The 22,904-nt window shown below is 40.7% G+C and overlaps 1 protein-coding gene across 14 annotated transcripts in view; it reads right to left on the reverse strand.

Annotated features, from left to right (window-relative positions):
* dop (microtubule-associated serine/threonine (MAST) protein kinase dop) overlaps positions 1 to 22,904 on the reverse strand; it is a 1,162,440-nt gene that overhangs the window by 84,085 nt on the left and 1,055,451 nt on the right. For 12 of the 14 annotated variants that reach the window (XM_071676293.1, XM_071676295.1, XM_071676294.1 and 9 more), the window contains one exon: positions 12,320 to 12,510. In XM_071676293.1, coding sequence (XP_071532394.1) covers positions 12,320 to 12,510 — 191 coding nt within the window. The remainder of the gene's footprint in view (positions 1 to 12,319; positions 12,511 to 22,904) is intronic. The other 2 variants (XM_071676287.1, XM_071676299.1) reach the window with 1 other exon arrangement.

Consider the following 22,904-nt stretch of genomic DNA (forward strand, 5'->3'; position numbering starts at 1 on the left):
ATAAATATATATATATATATATATATATATATATATATATATATATATATATATATATATATTTTTTTTTTATTTTTTTTTTTTATACTTTGTCGCTGTCTCCCGCGTTTGCGAGGTAGCGCAAGGAAACAGACGAAAGAAATGGCCCCCCCCCATACACATGTATATACATACGTCCACACACGCAAATATACATACCTACACAGCTTTCCAGGGTTTACCCCAGACGCTTCACATGCCTTGATTCAAGCCACTGACAGCACGTCAGCCCCGGTATACCACATCGCTCCAATTCACTCTGTTCCTTGCCCTCCTTTCACCCTCCTGCATGTTCAGGCCCCGATCACACAAAATCTCTTTCACTCCATCTTTCCACCTCCAATTTGGTCTCCCTCTTCTCCTTGTTCCCTCCACCTCCGACACATATATCCTCTTGGTCAATCTTTCCTCACTCATCCTCTCCATGTGCCCAAACCACTTCAAAACACCCTCTTCTGCTCTCTCAACCACGCTCTTTTTATTTCCACACATCTCTCTTACCCTTACGTTACTGACTCGATCAAACCACCTCACACCACACATTGTCCTCAAACATCTCATTTCCAGCACATCCATCCTCCTGCGCACAACTCTATCCATAGCCCACGCCTCGCAACCATACAACATTGTTGGAACCACTATTCCTTCAAACATACCCATTTTTGCTTTCCGAGATAATGTTCTCGACCTCCACACATTCTTCAAGGCCCCCAGAATTTTCGCCCCCTCCCCCATCCTATGATCCACTTCCGCTTCCATGGTTCCATCCGCTGCCAGATCCACTCCCAGATATCCAAAACACTTCACTTCCTCCAGTTTTTCTCCATTCAAACTCACCTCCCAATTGACTTGACCCTCAACCCTACTGTACCTAATAACCTTGCTCTTATTCACATTTACTCTTAACTTTCTTCTTCCACACACTTTACCAAACTCAGTCACCAGCTTCTGCAGTTTCACACATGAATCAGCCACCAGCGCTGTGTCATCAGCGAACAACAACTGACTCACTTCCCAAGCTCTCTCATCCCCAACAGACTTCATACTTGCCCCTCTTTCCAAAACTCTTGCATTTACCTCCCTAACAACCCCATCCATAAACAAATTAAACAACCATGGAGACATCACACACCCCTGCCGCAAACCTACATTCACTGAGAACCAATCACTTTCCTCTCTTCCTACACATACACATGCCTTACATCCTCGATAAAAACTTTTCACTGCTTCTAACAACTTGCCTCCCACACCATATATTCTTAATACCTTCCACAGAGCATCTCTATCAACTCTATCATATGCCTTCTCCAGATCCATAAATGCTACATACAAATCCATTTGCTTTTCTAAGTATTTCTCACATACATTCTTCAAAGCAAACACCTGATCCACACATCCTCTACCACTTCTGAAACCACACTGCTCTCCCCCAATCTGATGCTCTGTACATGCCTTCACCCTCTCAATCAATACCCTCCCATATAATTTACCAGGAATACTCAACAAACTTATACCTCTGTATTTATTTACCCTAGACGCTTCACACACGGGAGACAGTGACAAAGCGAAATAAGTTAATAAATAAAAATATTCATTTATCTATTATACTTTGTCACTGTCTCCCACATTAGCGAGGTAGCACAAGGAAACAGACGAAAGAATGGTCCAACCCACCCACCCTGAACATGCAGGAGGGTGAAAGCCGTGCAAGAAATGGAGTGAATTGGAACGATGTGGTATACCGGGGTCAATGTGCTGTCAATGGATTGAACCAGGGCATGTGAAGCATCTGGGGTAAACCATGGAAAATTTTGTGGGGCCTGGATGTGGAAAGGGAGCTGTGGTTTTGGTGCATTATACATGACAGCTAGAGACTGAGTGTGAACGAATGTGGCCTTTGTTGTCTTTTCCTAGCATTACCTCATGCACATACGGGGGGAGGGGGTTGTCATTTCACGTGTGGCGGGGTGGCGACGGGAATGAATAAGGGCAGACAGTATGAATTATGCAAATGTGTATATATGTATATGTCTGTGTGTGTATATACATGTATATGTTGAGATGTATAGGTATGTATATGTGCGTGTGTGGACATGTATGGATATACATGTGTATGTGGGTAGGTCGGGCCATTTTTTCGTCTGTTTCCTTTTGCTACCTCGCTAATGCGGGAGACATATATAAATGATATGAATAAAGATGAAAATCTCCAGGAATTAATCAAAATCCGAAGAGAGTGCAAGAAGGTCATAAGACAGAGTAAACATGAGGAAGAAAAAAGAATTTCCTTGAAAGTTAAGAATAATCTTGAGGAATTCTTCAAATATACAAGAGAAAGAAAGACAGTAAAAGAAAGAATTGGACCCCTAAGAAACAAACATGACATACTAACTACTGACGACAAGGAAATGGCTACCATTGGCCTAGATGATTTAGTACCATTCTTAAAGGTCAGGAGACAACTGATATACCCATTAACAAAAATATTCAATAAATCTCTATCTGATGGTCAGGTGCCAAATGACTGGAAACCAGCAAATGTTACTCCAATACAAAAAAAAAACCGTCAAAGAGTGTGCCTTGAACTACCACCCAATTGGCCTTATGTCAGTGTCAGGTAAAATGATGGAAAAAAATAACACAATAAAACTGTCTCATTTCTAGAAGAACAACATTATATCAGAGAACTAATACAGTTTCCACAATATAAGATCCTGCCTGATGAACTTGCTGGAATTTTTTAAAGATATTTGTCAGAATTGGAACAAAACATTACCATCTGATGTAGTATATCAAGATTTACAAAAGGCTTTCAATAAAGTACCTCACAAGAGACTTTTACATAAACTCATAGCACAGGGAATCAGTGAAGAACTCTGGAAATGGATCAGAGACTGGTTTACCAGAAGAGAGCAGCATGTAGTATTAAACAGTGAATCCTTAGACTGGATAGACGTAACAAGTGGTGCCACAGGGGTTGGTCTTAGGCCCAATTCTTTTCATAATATACATTAATAACCTAGAACTTGGTCTCAAATTTGCTGACAATAATAAACTAGGAGGTAGAGCTGCAAAAAGGTAGGACTGTGAGATGATTCAAAGAGATCTTAACTTACTAGCAGAGTGGTCAGACAGATGGCAAATGAAGTTTATTGTTGACAAGTGTAAAGATATTCACTTTGGAGACAAGAATATACATTATGACTACAGACTATTCGGAAACTCACAAATGAAGAAAAGGACCTTGGAGTTGTCATAAGCAACAGTGTCAAGCAGCAAGTAAAAAAAGGCAACCAAATGTTAGGTTTCATAGCCAGGAAGATAGATTACAAGACCCCAGAAATAATTCTCACACTTTATAGCTATATAATTCTCTAGTTAGACCACACCTTGAATATGCAGTCCAGTTTTAGTTCCTAAACTATAAAAAAACCAAGTAAAAAATACACACGACAAAATTGATCCCATCCCTTATAAAGCTGGCATACTAAGAGAGGCTAAAACGACTGGATCTCTTCTCCCTTAAAAAATGTAAACCACGGTGACTTAATCCAAGTGTTCAAAATTCTGAACAACAATAAAGTAATCACATACATCATTCAGAAATACAAAACACATTTACCAGGACAAATGGAATAAAACCCAAAGCTAAAAGATGTAGTACGGACATGGGAAAAAGGTTCTTTTCCTAGAAGTCTGTTGAGCACTAGAACAGGTTACCGTCAGACGTAGTGAATGCTAAACCTATAAATATCTCCAAAAGTCATTTTGACAAATATTTTATAAATTCAAGTATACTCTGAGAAGAATGCCAGAAATAAACGGCATAAACAAAAGTGGTAACAGGGATAGTGATAGCTTAAAAAACTGCTGAGCAAAATTACATTTTCTTGTCAAGTTAAAAGCCTTTTTTCTTTTTTTTTTTACAAGACAACCCAGTCATGGGCCAATCAGGCCTCCTGTCATCTGTCTTTCTTATGTAAACTCCTGTAAACCACCCTCTCCATATTACCACACCCCTCTCTTATCCTCTATTTACTTAATCACACTGCCCCACACCACATGTAGACCTCTCAATTTATGACCATATGATCTATGTCATTTTTAGAGTAAAGTGTAAGGTCCATTTGTGCCTTTTTCTTACATCATGTGAGCTTAAGTTTGAAATAATGCAATCATAATTGGGATGGTAGCATGGTGATGTCACACTGCCATTGTCATGAGGGAAGCCTGCATACACTTGATGAGGACACTGTCTATAGTTACAGAGTGCTACGGTATTTTATGTTACGGTAAGCTGTATAATGCAAGTGTTTTACCACTGCACACCATGGCATCAAAGTTTCTTTTAAGTTCTCCTGGTACCAGCAGAGTTAAGGAGAGTAAAATCATCACTGCTGAGGTTATAATGGATGTACTGATACGTTATGAGAGAAGTGAATGAAGAACTGACATTAGGCATGCCCTTACACTTAGTGAATCTACTTTATGGACTATTCATTACATTGCAGAGAAGATCAAGGACAGTACCCAAAATGGAACATTAATCAGTGCATCTAAGCTCTTATATTCCCGAAGTATGATTACGTAAAGAATGGAAAGAATGTACGTGATAGTATTCTAAGTTTCTTTGTATATGCATACTTTAGTGTTTCACTGGTATAATATATGGATTTGTCTTATTTATATCTATTTATCTATTTATTTTGCTTTGTCGCTGTCTCCTGCGTTTGCGAGGTAGCGCAAGAAAACAGACGAAAGAAATGGCCAAACCCACCCCCATACACAATGTATATACATACACGTCCACACACGCAAATATACATACCTATACATATCAATGTACACATACATATACACACACAAACACATACATATATACCCATGCACACAATTCACACTGTCTGCCTTTATTCATTCCCATCGCCACCTCGCCACACATGGAATACCATCCTCCTCCCCCCTCATGTGTGCGAGGTAGCACTAGGAAAAGACAACAAAGGCCCCATTCATTCACACTCAGTCTCTAGCTGTCATGCAATAATGCCCGAAACCACAGCTCCCTTTCCACATCCAGGCCCCACACAACTTTCCATGGTTTACCCCAGACGCTTCACATGCCCTGATTCAATCCACTGACAGCATGTCAACCCAAGTATACCACATCGATCCAATTCACTCTATTCCTTGCCCGCCTTTCACCCTCCTGCATGTTCAGGCCCGATCACTCAAAATCTTTTTCACTAGGTCTTTCCACCTCCAATTTGGTCTCCCACTTCTCCTCATTCCCTCTACCTCCGACACATATATCCTCTTGGTCAATCTTTCCTCACTCATTCTCTCCATGTGCCCAAACCATTTCAAAACACCCTCTTCTGCTCTCTCGACCATGCTCTTTTTATTTCCACACATCTCTCTTACCCTTACATTACTTACTCGATCAAACCACCTCACACCACACATTGTCCTCAAACATTTCATTTCCAGCACATCCACCCTCCTGCGCACAACTCTATCCATAGCCCACGCCTTGCAACCATACAACATTGATGGAACCACCATTCCTTCAAACATACCCATTTTTGCTTTCTGAGATAATGTTCTCGACTTCCACACATTCTTCAAGGCTCCCAGGATTTTCACCCCCTCCCCCACCCTATGATTCACTTCCGCTTCCATGGTTCCATCCGCTGCCAGATCCACTCCCAGATATCTAAAACACTTTACTTTCTCCAGTTTTTCTCCATTCAAACTTACCTCCCAATTGACTTGACCCCCAACCCTACTGTACCTAATAACCTTGCTCTTATTCACATTTACTCTTAACTTTCTTCTTTCACACACTTTACCAAACTCAGTCACCAGCTTCTGCAGTTTCTCACATGAATCAGCCACCAGCGCTGTATCATCAGCGAACAACAACTGACTCACTTCCCAAGCTCTCTCATCCACAACAGACTTCATACTTGCCCCTCTTTCCAAAACTCTTGCATTCACCTCCCTAACAACCCCATCCATAAACAAATTAAACAACCATGGAGACATCACACACCCCTGCCGCAAACCTACATTCACTGAGAACCAATCACTTTCCTCTCTTCCTACACGTACACATGCCTTACATCCTCGATAAAAACTTTTCACTGCTTCTAACAACTTGCCTCCTACACCATATATTCATAATACCTTCCACAGAATTGTCTTATCAATAACAATACCCCCTAATCTCCATTACTTATGTTATTTGCTTTATACGAGCATTTTCAAGAATACAACTACTGCATAAATCAAGAGGTCCCTCTATATCCACCCTTCTCTGAACATTCTCATCGAAAGCCCATGCCTCACATCCACACAACAATGATGGGATCATTATACCTTCAATCATACCTATTTTTGCCTTCCCAGATATCATCCTCTTTTTCCACACATTCCTGAATACTCCAAGAACCTTTACCCCCTTACCTACCCTATGACTCACTTCTGTTTCCATGATTCCTTTTGCTGCCTTCCATTCACTGCCATGTCCATTCCCAGCAATTGAAAACATTCCTTTCCTCCAAATTTTCCTCCACTTAAAGTCACACACTAATCAAACCGTCCCTCTGCTCTGGTAAACATAATAACCTTGCTTTTGTTCACATTTACTCTCAACTTCCATCTTCTCCCAAACTCAGACACCAACTTATGCAGTCTCTCTTTCAAATCTCCCACAAGTACTGAGTAATTAACAAACAAAAACTGGCTAACTCTTACTTCCTACAGACTGTACATTTACCCTTCTTTCTCCAAGACTTTTGCATTTACCTCCTTCAAAACCCCAAGAATAAACAAATAAAACATGATGGCATCACATATCCAGCCAATGGCCCACCTTCACCTGAAACCACTCATCCTCCTCTCTACTTATTCACACAAATGTCATATAATCTTAAAAAACCTGACTGCTTCTACTAGCTTTCCCCCCAAACCATACATTCAGAAGACCTTACGCAAGGCATCTCTATTCATCCTATCATGAACTTTCCCAAAATCCATTAATTCTACATTCAAATCCTTCTGTTTCTTCAAACAATTCTCACCCACATTCTTTAAAGCAAACATCTAATCCACACATATGCTACCACTCCTTAAACCATACTGTTCCTCACCAATCTGATGCTCTATACATGCCTCCAGCCTCTTGAAATCTTTTATACTGATTTGCCATTTCCTGCACTAGCAAGGCAGCACCAGGAACACATGAAGAGAGGCTGCATTCACTCACATCCATTCTCAAACTATCATGTGCAATACATCGAGACAAAAGCCCCCTGTCCATAACCAGGCCCCCAGCCAAACTTTCCATGGCTTATCCTGACTGTGTCACATGCTCTGGTTTCCACTGACAGCATGTTGCCCCCTGTATACCATAACATTCCAATTCACCCATCTTGTGCACACTTTTCCTCCTGCATGTTCAGGCCCAAACCACTCAAAATATTTTTCATTCAACCCTTCCATCTCCAGAATAGTTTCCCCTTCTTTTCCCCATCACTTTTGACACACATGACCTCTTAGTCAACTTCTCACTCAATCTATCCATAGGTTCAAACCATTTCAACCATCTCTCTTCTGCTCTCTCATATAATAATAAAAAAAAAATTTCATACCTAACTGCCATTTCCTGTTTTATATATATATTTTTTTTTTTTTTTGCTTTGTCGCTGTCTCCCGCGTTTGCGAGGTAGCGCAAGGAAACAGACGAAAGAAATGGCCCAACCCACCCCCATACACATGTATATACATACGTCCACACACGCAAATATACATACCTACACAGCTTTCCATGGTTTACCCCAGACGCTTCACATGCCCTGATTCAATCCACTGACAGCACGTCAACCCCGGTATACCACATCGATCCAATTCACTCTATTCGTTGCCCTCCTTTCACCCTCCTGCATGTTCAGGCCCCGATCACACAAAATCTTTTTCACTCCATCTTTCCACCTCCAATTTGGTCTCCCTCTTCTCCTCGTTCCCTCCACCTCCGACACATATATCCTCTTGGTCAATCTTTCCTCACTCATTCTCTCCATGTGCCCAAACCATTTCAAAACACCCTCTTCTGCTCTCTCAACCACGCTCTTTTTATTTCCACACATCTCTCTTACCCTTACGTTACTTACTCGATCAAACCACCTCACACCACACATTGTCCTCAAACATCTCATTTCCAGCACATCCATCCTCCTGCGCACCACTCTATCCATAGCCCACGCCTCGCAACCATACAACATTGTTGGAACCACTATTCCTTCAAACATACTCATTTTTGCTGTCCGAGATAATGTTCTCGACTTCCACACATTCTTCAAGGCTCCCAGAATTTTCGCCCCCTCCCCCATCCTATGATCCACTTCCGCTTCCATGGTTCCATCCGCTGCCAGATCCACTCCCAGATATCTAAAACACTTTACTTCCTCCAGTTTTTCTCCATTCAAACTCACCTCCCAATTGACTTGACCCTCAACCCTACTGTACCTAATAACCTTGCTCTTATTCACATTTACTCTTAACTTTCTTCTTTCACACACTTTACCAAACTCAGTCACCAGCTTCTGCAGTTTCTCACATGAATCAGCCACCAGCGCTGTATCATCAGCGAACAACAACTGACTCACTTCCCAAGCTCTCTCATCCCCAACAGACTTCATACTTGCCCCTCTTTCCAAAACTCTTGCATTCACCTCCCTAACAACCCCATCCATAAACAAATTAAACAACCATGGAGACATCACACACCCCTGCCGCAAACCTACATTCACTGAGAACCAATCACTTTCCTCTCTTCCTACACGTACACATGCCTTACATCCTCGATAAAAACTTTTCACTGCTTCTAACAACTTGCCTCCCACACCATATATTCTTAATACCTTCCACAGAGCATCTCTATCAACTCTATCATATGCCTTCTCCAGATCCATAAATGCTACATACAAATCCATTTGCTTTTCTAAGTATTTCTCACATACATTCTTCAAAGCAAACACCTGATCCACACATCCTCTACCACTTCTGAAACCACACTGCTCTTCCCCAATCTGATGCTCTGTACATGCCTTCACCCTCTCAATCAATACCCTCCCATATAATTTACCAGGAATACTCAACAAACTTATACCTCTGTAATTTATTTTTTTATCATACGTTGTCACTGTCTCCCGCGTTAACAAGGAAGCACAAGGAAACAGACAAAAGAATGGCCCATCCCACCCACATACACATGTATATACATAAATGCCCACACATGTACATATACATACCTATACATTTCAATGTCTTTTCTTTGTTTCATACTATTCGACGTTTCCCGCGTTAGCAAGGTAGCGTTAAGAACAGAGGACTGGGCCTTTGAGGGAATATCCTCATCTGGCCCCCTTCTCTCTTCCTTCTTTTGGAAAAAAAAAAGAATACTTCCCATGTATTCCCTGCGTGTCGTAGAAGGCGACTAAAGGGGAAGGGAGCTGGGGGCTGGAAATCCTCCCCTCTTGTTTTTTTTTTTTTTTTCTTTCAAAAGACTTTTCAATGTATACATACATATTTTCTTTTTCTTTTTTTTTTTTGCTTTGTCGCTGTCTCTCGCATTAGCGAGGTAGCGCAAGGAAAAAGATGAAAGAAAATGGTCCAACCCACCCACATACACATGTATATACATACACATCCACACACACAAATATACATACCTAACATCTCAACGTATATATATATATATATATACACACAGACATATACATATATACACATGTACATAATTCATACTGTCTGTCTTTATTCATTCCCATCGCCATCCCGCCACACATGAAATAATAACCCCCTCCCACCTCATGTGTGCGAGGTAGCGCTAGGAAGACAACAAAGGCCACATTCGTTCACACTCAGTCTCTAGCTGTCATGTAATAATGCACCGAAACCACAGCTCCCTTTCCACATCCAGGCCCCACACAACTTTCCATGGTTTACCCCAGACGCTTCACATGCCCTGGTTCAATCCACTGGCAGCACGTCGACCCTGGAATACCACATCATTCCAATTCACTCTATTCCTTGCACGCCTTTCACCCTCTTGCATGTTCAGGCCCCGATCACACAAAATCTTTTTCACTCCATCTTTCCACCTCCAATTTGGTCTCCCACTTCTCCTCGTTCCCTCCAACTCTGACACATATATCCTCTTGGTCAATCTTTCCTCACTCATTCTCTCCATGTGACCAAACCATTTCAAAACACTCTCTTCTGCTCTCTCAACCACACCATTTTCATTACCACACATCTCTCTTACCCTATCATTACTTACTCAATCAAACCATCTCACACCACATATTGTCCTTAAACATCTCATTTCCAGCACATCCACTATCCTCCACACAACTCTATCCATAGCCCACACCTTGCAACCATATAACATTGTTGGAACCACTATTCCTTCAAACATACCCATTTTTGCTTTCCAAGATAATGTTCTCGACTTCCACACATTCTTCAAGGCTCCCAGAACTTTCGCCCCCTCCCCCACCCTATGATTCACTTCCGCTTCCATGGTTCCATTTGCTGCCACATCCATAAACAAATCGAACAACCATGGAGACATCATGCACACCTGCCGCAAACCGACATTCACTGCGAACCAATCACTTTCCTCTCTTCCTACTCGTACACATGCCTTACATCCTTGATGAAAACTTTTCACTGCTTCTAGCAACTTAACTCCCATACCATATATTCTTAATACCTTCCACAGAGCATCTCTATCAACTCTATCATATGCCTTCTCCAGATCCATAAATGCTACATACAAATCCATCTGTTTTTCTACGTATTTCTCACATACATTCTTCAAAGCAAGCACAATCCACACATCCTCTACTACTTTTGAAACCACAACGCTCTTCCCCAATCTGATGCTCTGTACATGCCTTTACCCTCTCAATCAATACCCATCCATAAAATTTCCCAGGAATAGTCAACAAACTTATACCTTTGTAATTTGAACACTCACCTTTATCCCCTCTGTCTTTGTACAATGGCACTACGCACGCATTCCACCAATCCTCAGGCACCTCACCATGAACCATACATACACTGAATATCCTCACCAACAAGTCAACAACACAGTCATTCCCTTTTCTAATAAATTCCATTGCAATACCATCCAAACCTGCCACCTTGCCAGCTTTCATTTTCCACAAAGCTTTCACTACCTCTTCTCTGTTTACCAAATCATTCTCCCTGAACCTCTCTCTTCGCACAACACCTCGACCAAAACACCCTATATCTGCCACTTTATCATCAAACACATTCAACAAAACTTCAATATACTCACTCCATCTCCTCACTTCACCACTACTTGTTATTACCTCCCCATTAGCCCCCTTTAACGATGTTCCCATTCGTTCTCTTGTCTTACGCACTTTATTTACCACCTTCCAAAACATCTTTTTATTCTCCCTAAGATTTAATGATACTCTCTCATCCCAACTCTCATTTGCCCTGTTTTTCACCTCTTGCACCTTTATATATTTTGCTTCCTAACATACACATGAAACACTCAGTAAATTTCTGTTGTGCAATGAAAGTTTTTAGAATCATACCACGAGAGAGAGAGAGAGAGAGAGAGAGAGAGAGAGAGAGAGAGAGAGAGAGAGAGAGAGAGAGAGAGAGAGAGAGAGAGAGAGAGAGAGACACAGAGAGACACAGAGAGACAGAGATGCTTATCAGGAATATATTCCATCCACTCAACACCCTCCCAGACTAATTCAGAAAAAAGTATACTATTTTGGGGGGTATTTTCTTCAATAATATATGATTATATTCTGTGAGAGGAAAGACATTTTGGAAATTTGTGTGATGTGCAAGAAAAAGGAGCATCTTCAGAAATAATGAACAATGAAAAGGTCAAACTCCAATCTACCAGACATACAATCACTTGAAACTACACTCCCCAGACATTCATAAGTTACACTATATCTCTGATGTGTGTTTTCAGAAGTGATGAGTGGCTTTGATGGGTGGTCTGGTATAGTGGCTGTGAACACCTTGAGGTTACCCTCTGCACAGGAGCAGGGGAGTGTGGGGCCCCTCTTGAGACAGGAAAGTAGTTGCAGGACAAGGTTCATGCTGGTAAGACAAAACTGATATACAATGCCCTATTCCTCAGATATGGAGGATAATATAAATGTAAAATCACTTTTAATCTACTCTTCTAAGTACACTCATAAAATCATATATAATTTACCTGTGGGGATCATCAACGATAACCCAGAAGCTGATGCACTCTTGATCACCTGACGAGCTCTATGCATGAATGCTGGTGAAGCAGGTGGGATGTTGACTCGAGGTGTAGACAAACGTTCTGAGGCTCCTGGTTTCTCATCAACAGGGGACAGTTCTCGCAGGCTCCCACCTTCCATGCTAGGGAAGAGCAAACTAACATGTCCATGATCTACTAAACTTACTCACCAAAGGTCTTTTATTCCTTCTGACCTCTGAATGGTCAAGTTGCTAAAATAAATATCTCATCTTAGATTTACATATCAAAACTGATCTAAATATTCACATGAATGGAAAGCTAATCAGGTTGCAAGAAACTGACATGAAGAGAAAGGTAGTCTGGTTACATGAAACTAAACAGATACACAAAACAATTTAAGGACAAATAAGATACACATACTGCTTGTTATGAGGCTTCCATATCTAACTTGGAGTCCAATCAACAAATCTCAATATTATGTATTCGGTCTATCTTAACCAATCACAATATTATGTATTCAAGTCTATCTTAGTGCAATTACAGTAGTCTCAAGATTTTATTGCAACTGCTTACTATTTTGAATATGAAAGTAAAATATGAAAACTTCCATACAAAGTCATGAATTATTCAGAGAAGTGAATTTCTGAATCTTAAACAATATCAGAATGGTTATTCATATTTCAAAGTTCACTTTCCTTTTGCATATGACTAACGAGTCACTGCAGGGGAAGCAAATTTACCCTAGGCAATAGGGCATTTCTTCCCCTTTACCAGCCTGTAAGTCTGAGGCCAAGGAACATAATTCTACAAAATTAATTACAGAAAAAGGTAAAAGTATGCACCTGAGCCATAACATGTAAATGTAAGAGGAGTCAAAAAAAATAGTATGCATTCAGTTTCTCTTTAGTATTGCACCAGTATGTCTTCATCATTCCTAGAATAATTCAAGGAAAAAGTAATGTTACTACCTTTTGAACTCACCTGTATATCTTTCCTGTACCTTACAAAGCACAATTATGCTGCAAAACTACCTGAATTGTCTACCAATCATTTCTGAAATAAAGTTTGTCATACCTAATTTCTTCATATTTTCAAACTTCCTCTTACTTTACCTATTTGTTTCCTTACTACTGCTTTCCTCTTGTGCATGTCTACAGAAAGAGAGAGTACCCTGAGACTGCTTTGCTAGTGTGACTGCCAAACCAACTTAAAATTTTTTTTGGATGTTTTGATTTTTTCTATAGTGATTAACACAACATGAGCAAATCAAGCCCCAGTCAAAGCCATCTTGGGTGAAAAGAAAAAATGCAAGAGAAAAAAATAAAGAAATAAATCAGGACTATGTTAGTACTTGTAGACTCAACCCTTACAGGTGAAAAGGTTCTAAGAAGGAAAGATAAAAAAGGAAAAAATTTCCCAAATTTTACTGTCTGAGAAAAGAAAGAGGTATCATAAAGATCAATCCTTGTGTGACCAGTCTCCATATAGAAACTATGGGAAGTTGCAACTAAATGCATGCCACTGGTCCAATCTATGATGGAAGGGGCACTTGCGGATAGTCCACAAGAGCAGTGTGCAAAATACCTGCAGAACAGGGAAAGGGCATTAACATCACAGGAGATGGAAAAGGATGGTTAAAGATTTGTGATGCCTCTAGAATTAACAAGATGGAAGACTTCTAATCCCTGCAATGTAATTACTGGTACTGTTATCTTTCACAATTAAGAATGGAAGAATGATCAGCAACTGGGACTTTGGGGAAAATTTTTGTATGTAACACTTAGCTATGAACACTGGAAAAACAAATATGATGCAGCCTGATGGGCAATCAATTTCCCTCTTTTGCAGATCTCTGCAAACTCTTTCCAGTAAGGCAACAGCTCCTAATATCAAATGACCTTTTGAGTATTTAATCTACGTAAGGCAATATACCATCTTATCTTATGAAATGGACTATATGTAACAATGGTCTTGAATGAGAGATGTATCATGGTTAGAGAGGAATTTCAAAGTGAAAGAACTACACCTTCTAACCTTAGAGCAAATACAAATAAACAACATCACATATCAGTTGGCAAAATGTACTCTAAAAGCAGTACATTTAATAATTTTTCCCCATAAGTCATTTTTCTAAGCCACCTGGCAACACATAATGACTTACTGTATGTTACCTTACCTCTGATGATTAGTACTATCTATTTTTTGTTTTAGTGTCTCCTTAACTGATCTTTTCCACATCCTTTCCTATTTCTTTCTATCTACTCAGGTAATCAACATCTAATCTATTACAGTGGAAGAATACTGGAGGAAGAGAAGAGAGGGAAGAATGTGCGAAATGGTGTATATGAGGGAGGCATGTAAGGAGAGGTTTAGGTGGCCATCCCCTTGATGGGAGTTCCTAGAGGGAATGAGTAACAGATATATAGATATATAAATGATTAGAGAGATTAACATCCATTCTCTAGTAGCCATGTGTAATGCACTAAAACCACAGACCCCTCTCCATAACTAGGCCCCACAAAGCTTTTCATAGTTTACCATGGCCACTTCACATGCCTTCATTCAATCCAATGACAGCACATCACCCCCTGTATATAACATCATTCCAGTTCATTCTATCCCATGCATACCTTTCACCCTTCTGCATGTTCATGCCATGACCCCCCAAAAAATATTTTGCAATCTATCCTTTCATCTCCAGTCTGGTCTCCTTTTCCTCTACAATTCTGACACATATATCCTCTTTATCAAGCTCCCTTCACTTATATATAAACCATTTCAACACCCCCTCTTGAGCTCACTCAACCACAACTCTTCATATTCCCACATCTCTCTCTTACCCTTTACCTCTCTCTAACCCTTTTATTACCTTGCAATCAAGCCATGTAATCCCATGTACTGTCCTCTAACATCTAATTTCCAAAACTTTCCACACATGCTCATCTATAGCCCATACCTTGCATCCATTCCACTGTCGGGACCACTATACCTTCAAAATATATCGATTTTTGCCTTCCCTGATTAAGAACTCCCCTCTACAAATTATTCAATGCTCCAAGAACTTTTGCCCCCCCCTCTCCCACACTATAACTCACTTCCACCTCCAAAATTCCATTCACTGCCATATCCACTCCCAGGTATCTAAAACACTTCACTTCTTCCAACTTTTCTCCATTCAAACTTGCACCACAACTAACCTGTACCTATGTCCTGCTCCACCTAATATCCTTTGTGGTTATTCTTATTTACTCTCAACTTCCTCCTTTCACTAACTCTTCCAAACTCAGTCACTAACTTCTGCAGTTTCTCACTCAAATCAGCCACCAATGCTGAGTCATCATCAAAAAACTGACTCACTTCCCAGGTCCCCTCACCTACAGATTGTTTGCTCACCCCACTCTCCAAGATCTTTGCTTAACCCCCTTTCATCGCTTCATTCATAAATAAATAAAACAGCCATGGTGACATCACAAACACCTACCACAGACCTACCTTCACCTGGAACCATTCATTCTCCTCTCTTCTAACTCAAACACATGCCATACTCTCTTTGTAAAAACTTCTCACTGCTTCTAGTAGCTTTCATCTCGCACCATATTTTCATAAAATCTTCCACAAGGCATCTCTCTCAACACTATCTTTATCACTAACACCTATTTCCTTTGGGAGTCTCCATAACTAGTGAACTCCAGTGCACTGGAGTTCATATGCTTTCCCCAGATCCATAAATTCCTTAAATTATCTTTATTACCAAAAATCTCATTACAATTATAATTATCATCATCAATATTAATATTACATAATGTTTTGTTTCTTAAAAACGATTTTTTTTTCCATTTCCAATTTGGTTATATTTATTTTTTATTATACTTTGTCGCTGTCTCCCGCGTTTGCGAGGTAGCGAGGTAGTAATAAGGTAGTAATAAGACTGATACTCCCAGTGACACGAACGGTGAGGGACTAGTGTCCTGGTGAAGTGCCCACCATTACTAGTGTGTGTGTGTGTGTGTGTGTGAGACAACAGTGACCGAGGGATTCGTTTGATGTTTCTCAATCCAAACATTTTCTCCTGTAGGAAGAGACGCCCCTAAGACACGAGTCATGCAAGACGAAAACCGATTATATTATAAAAGATATTTGAAACATATTTTGAAATATATTCATGCAATTAAGGCTATTTAGTCTGTGTTTATGAGAGGAATATGAAATTGTCATTACATATATATATATATATATATATATATATATATATATATATATATATATATATATATATATATATATATTTTTTTTTTTTTTTTTTATACTTTGTCGCTGTCTCCCGCGTTTGCGAGGTAGCGCAAGGAAACAGACGAAAGAAATGGCCCAACCCCCCCCATACACATGTACATACACACGTCCACACACGCAAATATACATACCTACACAGCTTTCCTTGGTTTACCCCGGACGCTTCACATGCCTTGATTCAATCCACTGACAGCACGTCAACCCCTGTATACCACATCGCTCCAATTCACTCTATTCCTTGCCTTCCTTTCACCCTCCTGCATGTTCAGGCCCCGATCACACAAAATCCTTTTCACTCCATCTTTCCACCTCCAATTTGGTCTCCCTCTTCTCCTCGTTCCCTCCACCTCCGACACATATATCCTCTTGGTCAATCTTTCCTCACTCATTCTCTCCACGTGCCCAAACCATTTCAAAACACCCTCTTCTGCTCTCTCAACCACGCTCTTTTTATTTCCACACATCTCTCTTACCCTTACGTTACTTACTCGATCAAACCACCTCACACCACACATTGTCCTCAAACTTCTCATTTCCAGCACATCCATCCTCCTGCGCACAACTCTATCCATAGCCCACGCCTCGCAACCATACAACATTGTTGGAACTACTATTCCTTCAAACATACCCATTTTTGCTTTCCGGGATAATGTTCTCGACTTCCACACATTTTTCAAGGCTCCCAGAATTTTCGCCCCCTCCCCCACCCTATGATCCACTTCCGCTTCCATGGTTCCATCCGCTGACAGATCCACTCCCAGATATCTAAAACACTTCACTTCCTCCAGTTTTTCTCCATTCAAACTCACCTCCCAATTGACTTGACCCTCAACCCTACTGTACCTAATAACCTTGCTCTTATTCACATTTACTCTTAACTTTCTTCTTCCACACACTTTACCAAACTCCGTCACCAGCTTCTGCAGTTTCTCACATGAATCCGCCACCAGCGCTGTATCATCAGCGAACAACAACTGACTCACTTCCCAAGCTCTCTCATCCCCAACAGACTTCATACTTGCCCCTCTTTCCAAGACTCTTGCATTTACCTCCCTAACAACCCCATCCATAAACAAATTAAACAACCATGGAGACATCACACACCCCTGCCGCAAACCTACATTCACTGAGAACCAATCACTTTCCTCTCTTCCTACACGTACACATGCCTTACATCCTCGATAAAAACTTTTCACTGCTTCTAACAACTTGCCTCCCACACCATATATTCTTAATACCTTCCACAGAGCATCTCTATCAACTCTATCATATGCCTTCTCCAGATCCATAAATGCTACATACAAATCCATTTGCTTTTCTAAGTATTTCTCACATACATTCTTCAAAGCAAACACCTGATCCACACATCCTCTACCACTTCTGAAACCACACTGCTCTTCCCCAATCTGATGCTCTGTACATGCCTTCACCCTCTCAATCAATACCCTCCCATATAATTTACCAGGAATACTCAACAAACTTATACCTCTGTAATTTGAGCACTCACTCTTATCCCCTTTGCCTTTGTACAATGGCACTATGCATGCATTCCGCCAATCCTCAGGCACCTCACCATGAGTCATACATACATTAAATAACCTTACCAACCAGTCAACAATACAGTCACCCCCTTTTTTAATAAATTCCACTGCAATACCATCCAAACCTGCTGCCTTGCCGGCTTTCATCTTCCGCAAAGCTTTTACTACCTCTTCTCTGTTTACCAAATCATTTTCCCTAACCCTCTCACTTTGCACACCACCTCGACCCAAACACCCTATATCTGCCACTCTGTCATCAGACACATTCAACAAACCTTCAAAATACTCATTCCATCTCCTTCTCACATCACCACTACTTGTTATCACCTCCCCATTTACGCCCTTCACTGAAGTTCCCATTTGCTCCCTTGTCTTACGCACCCTATTTACCTCCTTCCAGAACATCTTTTTATTCTCCCTAAAATTTACTGATAGTCTCTCACCCCAACTCTCATTTGCCCTTTTTTTCACCTCTTGCACCTTTCTCTTGACCTCCTGTCTCTTTCTTTTATACTTCTCCCACTCAATTGCATTTTTTCCCTGCAAAAATCGTCCAAATGCCTCTCTCTTCTCTTTCACTAATACTCTTACTTCTTCATCCCACCACTCACTACCCTTTCTAAACAGCCCACCTCCCACTCTTCTCATGCCACAAGCATCTTTTGCGCAATCCATCACTGATTCCCTAAATACATCCCATTCCTCCCCCACTCCCCTTACTTCCATTGTTCTCACCTTTTTCCATTCTGTACACAGTCTCTCCTGATACTTCTTCACACAGGTCTCCTTCCCAAGCTCACTTACTCTCACCACCTTCTTCACCCCAACATTCACTCTTCTTTTCTGAAAACCCATACTAATATATGTGTGTGTATATATATATATATATATATATATATATATATATATATATATATATATATATATATATATATATATATATATATGTATATTCATATATATATATATATATATATATATATATATATATATATATATATATATATATATATATATATATATATATATATATATTCATTCATTTCAAGCTAGAAGTTTCAGTTTTCTAAATTGTTTCTTACATTTCTCATATGTATATATGTGTGTGTGTGTGTGTGTGTGTGTGTGTGTGTGTGTGTGTGTGTGTGTGTGTGTGTGTGTGTGTGTGTGTGTGTGTGTGTGTGTATGTATGTATATATGTATATTATCCCTGGGGATAGGGGTGAAAGAATACTTCCCACGTATTCCTCGCGTGTCGTAGAAAGCGACTAGAGGGGACGGGAGCGGGGGGCCAGAAATCCTCCCCTCCTTGTATTAACTTTCTAAAATGGGAAACAGATTTTTTCCAATTTGGTTATATTATTATTATATTTTTTTATTATACTTTGTCGCTGTCTCCCGCGTTTGCGAGGTAGCGCAAGGAAACAGACGAAAGAAATGGCCCAACCCCCCCCATACACATGTATATACATATGTCCACACACGCAAATATACATACCTACACAGCTTTCCATGGTTTACCCCAGACGCTTCACATGCCCTGCCTCAATCCACCGACAGCATGTCAACCCCGGTACACCACATCGCTCCAATTCACTCCATTCCTCGCCCTCCCCTCACCCTCCTGCATGCTCAGGCCCCGATCACACAAAATCTTTTTCACTCCATCCCTCCACCTCCAATTTGGTCTCCCTCTTCTCCTTGTTCCCTCCACCTCCGACACATATATCCTCTTGGTCAATCTTTCCTCACTCATCCTCTCCATGTGCCCAAACCACTTCAAAACACCCTCTTCTGCTCTCTCAACCACGCTCTTTTTATTTCCACACATCTCTCTTACCCTTACGTTACTCACTCGATCAAACCACTTCACACCACACATTGTCCTCAAACATCTCATTTCCAGCACATCCATCCTCCTGCGCACAACTCTATCCATAGCCCACGCCTCGCAACCATACAACATTGTTGGAACCACTATTCCTTCAAACATACCCATTTTTGCTTTCCGAGATAATGTTCTCGACCTCCACACATTCTTCAAGGCCCCCAGGATTTTTGCCCCCTCCCCCACCCTATGATCCACTTCCGCTTCCATGGTTCCATCCGCTGCCAGATCCACTCCCAGATATCTAAAACACTTCACTTCCTCCAGTTTTTCTCCATTCAAACTCACCTCCCAATTGATTTGGTATTTAAGATATATTTCAACTTTGGAAAACCAGTCTGGGGAGAGCACTAGGGTGAAACAATTTTCTTATCTGGCAATGAAACTTTTTCTCATTCTATATCAAACATTGTTCTACCAGCTCATATGAACAGACCTTCAACATGCTGGATGGCATGCACTGCATTATTCTGGAACAATTTGGGCAAATTCTAATTTCAGCACAACTGTAAGATATCTTACCAATATGCTCTTGCCACAAGTTTCTTACATTTTTTCCTCAGTAAGCTGAGGACTATATCTTTTGTTTCTTGGTTGTTTTATTACTCTTGTATTATGTTTTTTCATTTCATAAGACTGAACCAGAGCATGTGAAATGTCTGGGGTAAACCATGGAAAGGTCTGTGGGGCCTGGGGGTAGACAAGGAGCTGTGGTTTCAGTGCATTACACATGACAGCTAGAGACAGTAAGAACAAATGTGGCCTTTTTTGTCTGTTTTTCTGGCACTACCTCACTGATGCAGGGGGTGGTGGTCCTGTTTACTGTGGAGCAGGGTGGCACTGGGAATGGATATAGGTAAGTGAGTATGAATAAGTACATGTGTATATATGTATTATGTCTGTGTATGTGTATATATGTATATATATACAAATACATATACATATATGTTGATATGTATGTGTATGAGTGTGTATGTATACATGTGTATATGAGTGGATGGGCCATTCTTTGTCTGTTCCCTGGGGCTACAAAACTGACACAGGAAACAGCGATTAAGTATAATACACATATAATAAATATATTTATTATATATTTATCTATTTATTTATTTTGCTTTGTCGCTGTCTCCCGCGTTAGCGAGGTAGCGCAAAGAAACAGACGAAAGAAAGGCCCAACCCACCCACATACACATGTATAAACATACACGTCCACACACAGCACATATACATACCTATACATCTCAATGTATACATATATATACACACACAGACATATATATATATATACCCATGTACATAATTCATACTGTCTGCCTTTATTCATTCCCATCGCCACCCCGCCACACATGGAATAACAACACCCTCCCCTCATGTGTGCGAGGTAGCGCTAGGAAAAGACAACAAAGGCCCCATTCGTTCACACTCAGTCTCTAGCTGTCATGTAATAATGCATCGAAACCACAGCACCCTTTCCACATCCGGGCCCCACAGAACTTTCCATAGTTTACCCCAGATGCTTCACATGCCCTGGTTCAATGCACTGACAGCACGTCGACCCCGGTATACCACATCATTCCAATTCACTCTATTCCTTACACGCCTTTCACCCTCCTGCATGTTCAGGCTTCGGTCACTCAAAATCTTTTTCACTCCATCTTTCCACCTCCAATTTGGTCTCCCACTTCTCCTAGTTCCCTCCACCTCTGACATATATATCCTCTTGGCCAATCTTTCCTCACTCATTCTCGCTTTTTTTATTACAACACATCTCTCTTACCCTACTATTACTTACTCGATCAAACCACCTCACACCACATATTGTCCTCAAACATTTCTAGCACATCCACCCTCCTGCACACAACTCTATCCATAGCCCACACCTCGCATACATACAACATTGTTGGAACCACTATTCCTTCAAACATACCCATTTTTGCTTTCCAAGATAATGTTTTCGACTTCCACACATTCTTCAAGGCTCCCAGAATTTTCACCCCCTCCCCCACCCTATAATTCACTTCCGCTTCCATGGTTCCATCCGTTGCCAAATCCACTCCAAGATATCTAAAACACTTCACTTCCTCCAGTTTTTCTCCATTCAAACTTACCTCCCAATTTACTTGACCCTCAACCCTACTGTACCTAATAACCTTACTCTTATTCACATTTACTCTCAACTTTCTTCTTTCACACACTTTACCAAACTCAGTCATTAGCTTCTGCAGTTTCTTACATGAATCAGCCACCAGGGCTGTATCATCAGCGAACAACTGACTCACTTCCTAAGCTCTCTCATCCACAACAGACTGCATATTTGCCCCTCTTTCCAAAACTCTTGCATTCACCTCCCTAACAACCCCATCCATAAACAAATTAAACAACCATGGAGACATCAAACACCCCTGCCGCAAACCTACATTCACTGAGAACCAATCACTTTCCTCTCTTCCTACACGTACACATGCCTTACATCCTCGATAAAAACTTTTCACTGCTTCTAACAACTTGCCTCCCACACCATATATTCTTAATACCTTCCACAGAGCATCTCTTTCAACTCTATCATATGCCTTCTCCAGATCCATAAATGCTACATACAAATCCATTTGCTTTTCTAAGTATTTCTCACATACATTCTTCAAAGCAAACACCTGATCCACACATCCTCTACCACTTCTGAACCACACTGCTCTTCCCCAATCTGATGCTCTGTACATGCCTTCACCCTCTCAATCAATACCCTCCCATATAATTTACCAGGAATACTCAACAAACTTATACCTCTGTAATTTGAGCACTCACTCTTATCCCCTTTGCCTTTGTACAATGGCACTATGCATGCATTCCGCCA

The sequence above is a fragment of the Panulirus ornatus genome, chromosome 22 (assembly GCF_036320965.1).
Source record: "Panulirus ornatus isolate Po-2019 chromosome 22, ASM3632096v1, whole genome shotgun sequence".
Taxonomy (NCBI): Eukaryota; Metazoa; Arthropoda; class Malacostraca; order Decapoda; family Palinuridae; genus Panulirus; species Panulirus ornatus.